A 13,385-nucleotide genomic window follows, 5' to 3' on the forward strand; every position below is an offset into this window, starting at 1 on the left:
CAGTATGGTATGTAGGGTGCCAGCTTGTGTATGTTGAGATATTTATAAATCGTTCGTTAAAAAATTTAAATGAGTAACAATTGTTGTTATTTTAATTGCTTATTTGCCATTTAAAGCGATTAGCTACAGTTGTGTAATCAAAGCGCTTGCTTTAAAGGGGAACGATTTCTTAATTTGTATGTAAACAATTATCGAACGCATGTGGTTAAATGAATTGAATAACTTTATTTCAACGCCAAATTGACGTAATACCTATTGAGTATTGAAAGTGAATTGTTTTTTTTTTTTTTTTTTAGGAAATATAGTTTAGTTTGCTAGGTGCGAATTGTATGTGGTTTTTAATTTGTAATTGATTTTTTAAAATTTGTTCGTCAAAACCGTTTGCAAAAACAAGCAACAATTAATAAGGCCTTATAATCTAGAGGAAGACCATGTGTTAAATTTGGTTATTCGAATTTTCGATTGAGTTTTTATTTTAATAGTTATCGCCCAATGAACATCCTAAGTTTTCGGGCGGCAGTGACGATGCCAGCTTGGTGCAGGGAACTAAGTCCACGGGAACTAAATCCACGGAAACTAAGTCCACTGAGAACTTCGTTCTCATTGAGTGGGAACGAAATCCACTTTAGTGAAGTGGTTTTCTTTCCCATTCAAGGTGGGATTGAATTCCACTCTCTAATTTATTTCCAACAACGATTTAATAACGAAAAACGAAAGTGATTGTTCGTAAAAGTACTTTTTAGTAAAAAAAAACGCGCAAGGGCATGAGTCCCGATTTTTCGGAATTTATGTCCCACTTTACTAGAATCCAATTCAGGACTTAGGTATGCCCCTCACTACTGAGACATAAGTCCCAAAAAAACAATTTCGGCACTCATTTCCCACATGTCCTTTTTTTTTATTTTTGCGTATAAGTACCTGAAGAGACAAGTTAATATGACCACTGCTGATGAAATAGTAGAGATGAGCAAAAAATCACGAACTGTGATTTTTAACCTGTGATTGACAAATCACAATCACTACCTGTGAACAGTCTTCAAATAACCTGTGATTATCTTAACCGTGAATTGGATATTCACTTTTTGCTTTACAGTTCGCAAATTTTTTTGTTAAAAGTTAATTAAAGTGCATTTGCGGGTTCAAAACAATTCCCTTTTATACTAGAACTGTTGTAAAAAGTTATTTTTTCCAAAATCACAAGTAAGAAGTCATTTTCAATGCGTTTTCGTGAATTCCGCGTAAAATAATTCACGTTTACACTTGACCTGTTTCAAAAATTTATTTTTCCAATATCACAGGTCAAAAGTCATTTTCAATGCGTTTTCGTGAATTCCGCGTAAAATAATTCACGTTACACAAGTGCATTGGAAATTCAAATTATAACCTGCGATTTTTCAAAACAGCTATTGCAACAGTTCTTTATTAAAAGTGAATTGGTTCGACTGAAATTCACGCAATTGCTTTGGATTTTTTTTTTGAACTGTGATTTTTCCCAAAACAACTTTTTAACAGTTCTTTATTAAACGTGAACTGGTTTGACTGGAATTCACGCATTTGCTTTCCAATTTTTTTTAACCTGTGATTTTTCCCGAAACAACTTTTGCAATAATTCTTTTCTAAACGTGAATTGTTTTGACCGGAATTCACGCAAATGTTAAGGATTTTTTTTAAACCCGTGATTTTGTTCAAAATAACTTTTGCACCAATTCTTATGGAAACGTGAATTTAAAGCGGAATTCACGAAAATGCATTGAAAATTACTTTTGACCTTTGATTTTGGAAATAAATAGCTTTTGCAACAGTTCTTGTGTAAACGTGAATTGTTTTAATCGGAATTTACACAAGTGCATTGGAAATTATAACCTGTGATTTTTCCCAAAACAACTTTTCAACAGTTCTTCTGTAAACGTGGATTGGTTTGACCGGAATTCACTTCACAAGTGCTTTGGAATTATTTCTAACCTCTGATTTTTCCCAAAACAACTTTTCAACAGTTCTTGTGTAAATGTGAATTGTTGTTTTTTTACCGGAATTCACGCAAGTTCGGTAAAATTAATGTTTTGTTTACCCCTCACAATCACGTATGGCTCCAGAAGAATCACGGTTTCCCGCAAATATTTGCTGTGAAATCGCAGGTTGCCCTGATTAGAATAAGGGTTTTCAACGTTACTTTTCCCGTGATATAATAAATTTCTCCCGTAAAATCAAGAGTCGCTTAGACAAAATAATAATTTCCGCAGTATAATCACGGATGGCTTTGGTAAATCGCGGATCTGTTTGCTTAAACCAGGAGTTTTCCTCATAAAATCAGCTCCATTGTTTCAAATACACTCGTATTTGAGTTTCATAAGTACTTCCTACGTGAAAAATCGTAATGAAATGTGTATATTGGAAAATACAAACGTTAGTAATGCTACGTGTAATTTTTTTTTTTTTTTGGATTTTCATTAATAAAAATTTAAATCACGGTTAAAAATCACAGGTTACAATCACCGTGAATTCAAAATCACAGTCACAGGTATACCTGTGATTGAAAAATCACGACTTAGCTCATCTCTATGAAATAGTAGAACTGAAATAGTAGAACCGGTCTTGATTCATTTTTGTCGGTAGTACCTAGTCCAATGCAAAGCACAATTACAAGATGTTGAAAAACAAAAAAGAAGTTGGCAAACTTAATGGTTAGTCGAAATAGCATCGTGACAAAATAAGATCATGGAAAGTGAAAGTCTTTTCGAAAATATTTTTGATATGTATTCTTTTTGAGTTAATAATAGGGTGAAGTGAAAAAACTTTTGCTCACATTTTCACACCTCAAAATTGATTCTCCCCTGGGCAAAAATTTTTTCCGCTTCGCGTTTGGGTTGTACAAATTAAATAGATTCTCATGTTAGCAAATGTTTTTCCGCTTCCCGTTTGCCAAATTATAACACTTCACTAACATACAAACATTTGCGTCTGCCTGGCGATCTAACATTACCTAAACAGAGGAACGAACTAGCGTTAGCGGCCATTGTTGGCGTCTTTTTAACTAACTGAAACCTTGCCTGGGTCGCTTCATGGGTTCTCACTCTCAGTATTTTCAATCCCTTTTAGGGTTCTCTGTCCCGCTCTCTGTCCCGAGGGAACGAAAACCACACGTTTTTTTCCGGAATTAGATTCCCACCTAGCATGGGAACTTACTCCACTTTACTAAAGTGGGTTTCGTTCCCACTGAGTGGGAACTAATTACCTCAGTGGACTTAGTTCCCGTGGACTTAGTTCCCCGCACCTGTCAGCTTTGCAGTGAATCTCTATGACATGGCCACCTACATCAATAAGATTTATTTAATTTAAAGCTTTCCCAGAAATATTGACTTCTTCGTTAATTAAGCTGGTGCGAAGTTTATTTTTTGTTCAAAATGGCGAAACTCTCTCTTCCCTTAGTGAGTCGTGAGGATGTTTGAAAAGCGATATTTTGAAATATTAAGGGCCCTATTATGACTCGCGAATCGCTAGAAAAATTTGGCGAATCAAAGTTATTGATCCTTTAATAAGCCATTTAGCGTTTTAAAAATTATACTTTCACATCGTATTCTTTATTTTGACTGCATTGCAGGTAGAATGTCGTAGTTTTCTGATCGAAATACCTCGATATGAGTGTTTCCCAAATCGTTCGACTTGAGTTAAACGATCGACTCGCGAGTCATAATAGGACCCTAAGCCTACAAAATACGTTATAGACTTAAATTATAAGAAATTTCCCAAGATTCAAGGTCAAATCTAATCTTTTGAGTTAAAATTAACTAAAACCGAAAACATCAAGTATTTTTTAAAATGTTGAGCATTTTTGGCAATATTGCTTTCGAGGCCGAAAACTTAGAATTTTCATTGGTTTATCAGATATATAGTTTCATTTCTGTGCTGAGAGTTTATTAGGCTATAAGTTTGTAAAAAACTGAAAAATGGTAAAAACTTTTGATTCATCATTAAAAATTAATTTCTTTAATGATCCCATATTTGCAAAAAAAAAAAATGTTGTCATTGAAAAATAAGTTTCAAAAATACCGGTTTTTCGTATTTAACTAACAATTGTGGCTTTTAAAAAGATGTTTAAGTGGACAAACGAATTAGACAAGTTTGGTTCAAAAATTTTGAGGTCGCAGTTCTGGCTTCACGGAGCTTAAGTAGTATGATTCTCGCATGATTCTCTCCAAAAAAAATTATCACAATAACTTTGCATTGAGCACTTGTTGTTTCAAGTCTTGAAATCTTTCGCTAGTCTATAAATTAAAAGTTTTAGCTGATTTTTTAAATGTAATTGAAGTTTAAGAGAAAAAAAAAAATAAAACGCAAAAAGTATTTTCATAGAAATTTTTATAGACTTAATGCCGTAAGGGGAATCGTTAGGGTACCTCCAATTATATTCGGCGATTCAAAATGTTTTGTTCATTTCTCCAAAAAGTAAAACTATCAAAAGTATTAAGTTATTATTTTGTTGCTTATAATGGAACAACCCGTACATTAATGTAAACACTCAAAAGCATGATGGACAGTTACAAGTCGTAAGGGAGCAGCAACGAAAGCATGCTTTTTGGAGTGCCCTCTTAAGTCTAAAGAAACAGAACTAAATAATGTACTATTGGTTTTTTCATTATTTCAGTTTAAATGTTTTCTTAACGATTTTTTGAACGGCTCGGATAAAAATATTGCACAGAAACATTTTAATACTAAACATTTTAAACATTTTTTAATAACTTTTGCTATTCTTTGTCCATTTTAATTGCTTGAGAATTTAGCAGGTTCAGTTTTTATGTCAAAATACTAGAACACAAATTCTGGACTTCCTTGTTCAATTACTAAAAGGAAGAACATAAATAAAATAAAACTAAGTAATGTAATACTTAACCGATATATGACTTTGAAAGTAGTTCCACAGCGTCTAGTACGTCTAGAACCTATCATAATTTGTTTTTTATTCTTCGTTAAAACACTTTAAACCTCCATTACATTTATTATTTTTCCTTTTTAATGAGCAGCAACACCTTTACTTTCCACAAAACATTTCTTCTATAACTTTCCAGTCTCAACTCGTAAGTTTATGATTGTTACAATACCTTACATTCAAAATAAGAAAGAAACAAAAAAAAAAAAACATTCGCCTCTTAACCTTATTTGCCTCGCAGCCCTCGTATTTTTTTTCTTAATTTAACAACGAATCTCCTTAGTAACTACGAGTGAAGATAAAATAAAGAAATACAATTTTTTTTTGTTATTTTCTTTCCACCACTTCAATTGTGAAAAGCGTGAAGTGGTAAAAACAAATTTCACTCCAAGTACCATAAATATGGTAATTTAGTATCCCCTCCATTCGTTGCATCTATCATCTTCAATCTCATTTCGGTTCTCTCTATTCTATAAGAATGTTTCGGCTCGCCATGGGACTTTAACCCGCACCAAAGTACAAGTAGTCGTTGTCTATTCTATTGAATATAAACAGAGCAAAGAACTCTCTTGTGCTGCTGCTTTGGGTTTGGTTCGGTTCGGATGCCCCATGTCATTCATTCGCCAATCCATCGACAAATCCACAAACGCACTTTTTCTTCTCTCACAATAAATATAAATTTTCTCCAATGAAAAAAGTTGTTGTTTTAAGTATCATTTCCGCTGAATTAAACAAAAAAAAAATATCAAAGAACTTACAGGAACTTGATCTAAATTTAGACATTTCTGATGATCGGAAATCTTAAATTGACAAGTTTAGGTACCATAAAAAAAAAAGAAGAAGTGAATGTTTATTCTACCTCTTCATCACATTTTTAATGACAATCCTATAGTTGTGATATATTGCTTTGCTAGAATTGTGCAAAGCTTGCAAAAGAAATCAAGTTCGTGTCAAATTCCGTCATGTTGATGGAATGTTGCCAATCATGTATAAGAGGTTTAGTAAGCACATTCCAGAGGTGAATTTCTAGTTTTGCTGAATAATTTGTTGCATTCTTAAATCTCTAACTCTAGCAGCCGGTTGGGAGTTGAGTTAGGTTCATTTAGGTTAGTATTTTGCGCCGCCAAACAAAAAACATAAAAAAAAGACTGATATAGTAACTTTGTTGGCTAAGCAAAAGAGAAATACAAAAAAAAAATTATTATTCAGCTTTGCTGTGTTGTGTACTAAACTACACACGGGTGTATATTTTTCAAGGTCGGGATAGTTTTCTCCTCGTTGTGGTTCGTGCTTCATGTTGGTTGTTTCTGAGACTTTGAGCTGAGCAGCAACAGCAACCACAACTACGTCAGCATCTACAGCAGCAGTAAGATGTGTTGATTACTCAAGTCTTATTCTTAATGCCTCGTCGGAGTCGTCGTACATTAACAAGTAACAACTGGTTGTAATGTAGTCCGTCCGCCATGCCCACTTAGTTAGCTTATTTAAAATATTTTTTTTTTTTTTCATTTGCAATTTTTATTATAAAAATCCACCACGCAGAACATTGGAAGCAGACAATTATTATTATTTTTTTTTTAAGAGAGAGGATGGTGAATTGTATTTTTTAACCTTTTTTTTATTATTGTATCTTTATATATTTCTATCTTTCTACCTACAATGAATGCTATAGATACAACGCCTACATAATAAATTAAGATGTCGTTTTTATTTCTTAGTATTAGTCTGAGGTGATGGGGTTTTTGTATTTGTTTTTGTTGTATTATGTATTTTGTTTAGGCATTTCCGTAAAGTTTATTTTGCTAATTCTATCAGGTAGAAGAATATAATCGAGTAATTTTGCGACGTAGATTTTTAAACAATTTTTTAGGATGATTACACTGGCCAACACATAAAAATTTTCCAGAGCGTTGTTTATCATTTCCTACTAAATTTAGGGTGCTGATTCCGAAAACAACATTAGTTTTTTTCTAGCAGCTCTAGTTCTTAAGTTATTCATACATAAAAAGACATAGAAATTCATACAAATTTTTTTTTTTGTTAAATTTTTTGTTTTATGTAAAACATTTTTTCTAAAGTAAAAGTTCCTCCTCCAAACAATTTCAGAAAGTATGAACAAATATAAAAAAATTTAAAAAAAAATTGTTAAAAAAATGTTCTTGTTTTAACTTTTAGTTTGAAAATCTGAATTCATATGTATCTTTTAACAGGCAGATTTGTTAGAATCAGTTAGATCAGAGTGTATACTTAATTTTATCGAAATTGTTAGAGCCTTTTACGAGGAATTTACAATACCATGTAACCGTTATTTAAGAGGTACCTAATTGTTCTATTGGATTTATTAAAAAACAAAAAATAAAAACGAACCTTAGAAATTACAAAAAAAATCATCTTTAATTCGTGAACTTTTGCACTACTTAGTTTAAGAACATAACAATTATTTCCCCACAACTTCCAGCAACTTCGACTATCTTGTGGAGACTTTTCTGTTTAATATTTTGATGGTTTATTTTATTTGAATAATATAAAATTTGGGCGTAGATACATAATTGGCCGTTACATTATATTAGATTAGATAATAATTTTTGATTTGTAGATACATATACTATTTCAAAGTTAATGTGCTAAATTTAAAGTAATTTTGCAGGAGTTACTGATCAATCCATTATTTTTAGTAAGCAGATATTTATAAGAGGCGACAGTCTTAAAGAACAAGTTCGTTCTTGTCAACTGAAGACTGTTGAAATTATACTTGTTTAAAGAATCTACTTTATTGTTTATTTATATTGTTCAAGCAAATTAATATTAATAATAATAAAAGAGTTTCTGCCCACCATCCTGGCTTAAGCCAATATTGTTTTATTTTGTAAAATAAAATTTTCAATTCTAATCTTTGATACAAACGGCTGTTTTCTTTTTCTGCTCTGAGGAAGTCTCTGAGCGATCAAAAGCTCAGATTGTATTCGGAGCTTTCAGATTTAATTATGAAACACACTTGAGTGCTGAGGTGTCATTAATTTTATTTTTTGTTAACCTGAAGTAGACGGCCGACTTTCTTGGAAATGTATTTTTTTATTTTTTTTACTTACAAATTAGCATATTAACAACACTAGATTTCTTGAAAACTATCATCTATTGTTCTTTGACATCTTTTTGGTTTCTTACATGCCTTAAGGAAGAAATAAGTGGATCCGATGAGGTTGCAAGCATGTTAAATAGGCCTTCGTTCTGTCGAATCCTTGAAACTTTGCACGTATTTTGATTTCTGTACTTCTTGTAGTCTTTATTTTTTCACTCCTGGGCTTCTTCTGTCAGTTCTCCAAGTGGTAGTAGTGATTGATATTCGATGATATTTTGATTATGAACCAATATTTTGTGAAGAGTAGGGGTGAGCAGTTTTTTAGCATACCTACTTTTGTTTTAGAAGCTCTGCTGTTTTCTTAGTATACTCTCCAAACTTAACTGCATTCACTACTTCCCTGCAATTCAAAACATTCAGTATTATTTTCAGCCTCATAATAACTTCTCCATGGACTCCAGTTATTCAAGCGGTTGCATCTGATTGTTCAAAAAATCTCCTTGAACTGTTTCCATAATTAGTATTCCCAGCCATGCTTTGGTTTATCCACATCAAGTCCAAGCTCATCTCGAAAACGCATTTGGATCGCTTGTTTTCTTCTTCTCTTTTCCATCTCCTTGGTCTCAACAGATTCACCAGTCTTCTCCTTCTTGTCGAAGGTTATACGCAAGTTTCAAAATAAATTCCATTCACAAATAAAAGCACTAAAAAATTTGCTAATCCTTTTAATACTTATAATTTTGTGGCATCCCATGAAAACTACCTGTCTATCTTTATATTAAATAATAAAAAAATAAAAATATACAAAAAAAAAAAATGCATAATTAATTAAAAGTTATTTTTGGAAAACTCAAGCTCCATTTGTGAACCCAGTGAACTATAAAGTTAGACCCACCCGAAAAATTAATATTGCAATTGCCTAAACGGGCCACTGTGCGGCGATTTTCAAAAGCTAAAGCCAAGAAGTTTATGAGGATGCTTTTATGTATTTGTGACGAATCTATCAAAATCTATATGAGTTAACTTAGTTAACTTAACTTTAAAATTTTTAAATCGAGCCAAGGTTGATAAAGAAATAAGAGAAGAAGTCATGAATTTACATCTATCAATGCACTGTAAATAGGCTACAGGTTTTTTTTTTAAATAAATTAATTAGGATAGTAGCACCCAATAACAATTGGGTTTTCCAATTGATTTTACGACGTTACAGGTTCAATTCGTCAACCCATTGAGAATAAAATTTCCACAAATTGGGTGCGTTCACGTACCGATCTAAGGGTATCCGGATACCTTTGTGTTGTTGTAATCCCATATAAAATATCAGCTCATCGTAAACATTTGTTGACAAGCAAAAAAATCCAAAGGTATCCTAAAAATTTCTGGATTCTCGTGTATCTTATGGGAGATTTGAAGAACAGCTGATTCGTGTTCACAAACGTATCGGATACTTAGGTATCTTGGATAGGTAATCTGTGCGTACGTGAACGCACCCATTTCCAATTAGATTTTCAATTTACTGCAAATTTGTATTTTATTATTTTACATCTGGCAATACTCTAAAGACAAGACAACAAAAAAAAACTCCTTTTTCCTTTTCTATTCAAGAAAAAACACAAACAACTCTCAAACCCAACAAAAAAAAATTTGTGAAAAGGAAGATCAAGATGAAGTGGAACGATGATGCAGATGAAGGTAAAAAAAAAAATAGAAGAAAACAACAACAATGCAATGCGAGTACGAGAGTTCATAAGATGAAGTGAAGCAACAGATCGAAATCGATCTCTGTTGAACCGTGTTGCTTTTTCTGTCTTCTTTCTCTGTTCTGTTTCTTGTATAAACTCCAGCAAAGCAATATCGCGACACAAGTGGAACAGGGAAACAAAAAAATTAAATAAAAAAAAATTATTTTCTGCCACCACAACTATTGTTTTATTTTAACTTTATTTTTTCCCACAGAAACTTTAACTATTTTTGTTTAAAAATTTGTCCATCAATTCACAATAAGAAATATTCAAATATTTATTAAAAAAAATAGTTTACCTTATCCAAACACTTTAATTCTTCAATTGGGTAAACAATTTTGTTGCATCTTGCACAGGTTTTATTCATTTTTCCTGATTTTTTTTTTTGATTTATTTTCTTTTTTTTATAAAAGCGCTTTTTTGCTCTTTTTTTTCAATTCGAGAAAAACACTCAATTTTAAAAATTTAAATATTTTTATTGGAAAAAATATTTTTGTGCTATTCACCACTCTTTTTTAACAGACAAGAGAAACACACACATAAAATCACTTTTGTGAACTTGTTGCAAAATTCAATTCAAAACCAAAAGAGAACTTCAATTTCCAATTTGAAAATACGAATGTTGAGTATTTTTTTTTTCTATGTATTATAAAAATGCAACAGGGGAGGGCAAAAAGAACAATAGAAATAGATGAATAATAATTTAATTGTGAATTAGAGAGGGGGCGAGACCAACAACAATAACACGAACAAGAAAAATAAAAAGATCTCACAGAAATGCTCTAGGAGAGTAGAAAAACTATTTTTTTTTTGTATTTATTCCAACGAATCAAAAGGAAATATACATAAATGCGATCGTTTGCAGAGAATTCACTTGCTTGCTGCACACACAGCTACTTGACCGTTCGCGTACAAAGGTATGAATGAAAGAAAAGGAAAGGAAGAAAATGGTAGAAGGTTCAACTGGAATTAATGGAATTGTGGTTAATTGGAATTTTTTTTGGATTTTCTCCAGTGTGGTGAGTTATGGAGTTTGAATAGTGGAGAGTTTTAATTGTGGGAAGACCTATTCACAATGGTAAAAAGAGTGGTGAAATTGAATGAAATTATTTAAAGATTTTAAAAAGATTAGTATGTACATATACTTTCGAATAACGATATTTTTACTGTCATAACCAGGGGCCCAATTCCGAAAAAATGAATTCCTATGTGTACACGAAAAAACGTGTAAATTGGAATTCACTCTTGCGGAATTAGGCCCAAGCGCAGATAATTTTTGAATACAAAATATTAGCCCCGTTCCATAGGAATTGGTAATTTACTCGTGAGTAGAAATCTAGTACAACAACTACACATTCCTATCTCCTCGAGTAGATCATGTGTTAACTGTATAGTCCAAGATCTACTCATGAGTAAACTACCGCCTCCAGGAACGGGACTATTAGCAGAAAATCAATGATGAGGAAATTTTAGGATAATTGGTATAGTAGATAGGGAGAAAACCGATTGGATCGTAGTAGATGTCCGGAAGTGCGATCGGGAAGAAAAAAAGTGGTATGTTTAAAATTTGTTTTTAAAGATTCCTGGCAAAAGTACCCTTCTTATCGAAAAAATTTATACGTGAAAGTTGTAGATAATTAAAAAAAACTACAACTTTCATTTGAAAAAAACCCTCAAAATATTGACCGATTGAAAATTAAGACGTAAAAATGTTTGCAATTGTTGAAGATAAAAGATAACCCAAAGGCAGAATATAGTTTTACAAAATAATTAATAAATAAATTTCGTTAAAAGTTTGTATAGAACTTTGTATGATGTGAAAATAAAATATATTTTTAAAATTGGGCAGGTTCAGAAACGTTAGGGACTAAATATTTAGGTAATTTCTCGGTCTCTGATTGGTCAGCTGTCAAAAAATATCTTTCCAATTTAGGTAATTTTATTGGAAAGCTAACTGGAAAGTTAGGCAAGAAAATTTTCCCTAAAAATTTAGGAAAGTTTTTTTTGTCAACATGACAGCAGATTGTTTTTAATTAAGGAATTAATTTAGCAAAATTAAATTTATTTGTGTGAAAAACAACTGAAAAGTACATTATCGGTTATAATAAATTTTATTTATTCATTACACTTAAGTGAAATTTGGTGTCTTACCCATGTGACCGCTAAAATTCTTAAATAAATTTTGAAATTTGACAATAGCATCACATTTCACATCCAAACTAATTTAGTCAATTTACTCAAATTTCCGTTCAGAAAACGACGTTGCCTAAATATCTAGTCCCTAATATTTCCTGAACGTGCCCATTATAAATGAGGGGATTTAGGGCACTTATATGACACTTCTTGAAAAATCGTTCCGAAATGTGCTTTTTTGTCGTTGTTTCCGTTTCTGACACAATATTTTTCTATAAAAAGCAGCTAAGTTTTTCTACATCGTTTAAGGTAAAAGATGCAACTAAAAAATTCTGCATTGAAAAAACTTAAACATGTGTAATTTTTAAAAATTTATAAAATCAAAATATATTTATTTTGTTAAAAAAATTTAAACTTACTTAAGCCTGGTACGCTGCTCGCGCTAAATTTTAGCTCCCATACAAATTATCGAAAATTTTTAGCCGAGATAAAATGGATCCCATACAAGTTATCGATAACTTGTATGGGAATTTTATCTCGGCTAAAATTTAGCGCGAGCAGCGTACCAGGCTTTAACACATAAAAATGGACATTTTCACAAAATTTCATCAAAATCCAACAAATTTTTGATAAAGATAGTTTTTGGCATTGATCACAGTGGGGTATCATTCCACTTAAAACTCCATCCTTTTTCTTCTCACACATAAACATAACAAAAAAAAATAAGAAATGTAATCTATTCAAAAAATTGTGTTAACCCCTTGTAACCCAACAACGTAAATTTTAAAATTAATAACACGTTTATTTTAAAAATGCAATATCTTCATTATTTACTTAGTAAAAAGAAAGTTTAAATAAAATTTATTTTGTATATACATACATAAATGCAAAAAAACAAGAGAAAAACTGTCTAGTACTTATTTTAAGGCGCTTTCCTAAAATCCAAAAAAAAACGTTATACCTTATCCAGAAAAACTATTTTTTCTGAATTTCGTAGTTTTTACAAAAATTTGACCGAAAGGTATCAGTTTTGATTTGCTGTTTTCATTTCTAGAAGCATTCAGCAAAATTTTATTAGTGAACAAGCATTATTTTAAAAGGGCATTTTCGTATAAAGTACTTGAAATATAAAAGAGGCTAAGTCATTGTGCAAGTTTCCGCAGCTACTTATGGCATTGAAAAGAAAACATAGCTGACAATATATAATTCATTAAACCTGATAATATATTATATATAATTAATTAAGTGGTATTGGAGTTGGAGGGAACATAGTAAAAATCTGTACAGCATTGAACAAAAATGTAGGTATTGCACTTAAAAAAAATCAATACAAAATGTGTGCATTAAATATTTTTTTAATAATCTTAGAAGATTTTCTTACAATTTTGACTAGGTATATTTCACCTTGCTTATACCTCAGGTTATATAAGAAATGTAAAGTTAAATGGTCAAAACTGTAAGAAATTTATTGAGGTTATGGGAACAAAATTTTCATGCACACATTTGC

General features: G+C 31.4%; 1 protein-coding gene across 2 annotated transcripts in view; it reads right to left on the bottom strand.

Moving 5' to 3' along the window:
* The window catches only part of LOC129911593 (LIM and SH3 domain protein Lasp), a 51,070-nt gene extending 40,392 nt beyond the window's left edge, over window positions 1–10,678 (bottom strand). Inside the window, exon 1 of one of the 2 annotated variants that reach the window (XM_055989427.1) lies at window positions 10,044–10,678. In XM_055989427.1, the coding sequence (XP_055845402.1) occupies window positions 10,044–10,112 (69 nt within the window). In that variant the 5' untranslated portion in view covers window positions 10,113–10,678. The remainder of the gene's footprint in view (window positions 1–10,043) is intronic. The other variant, XM_055989429.1, reaches the window with a different exon arrangement.
* Window positions 10,679–13,385: the final 2,707 nt, after the last annotated feature.

The sequence above is a fragment of the Episyrphus balteatus genome, chromosome 2 (assembly GCF_945859705.1).
Source record: "Episyrphus balteatus chromosome 2, idEpiBalt1.1, whole genome shotgun sequence".
NCBI lineage: Eukaryota > Metazoa > Arthropoda > Insecta > Diptera > Syrphidae > Episyrphus > Episyrphus balteatus.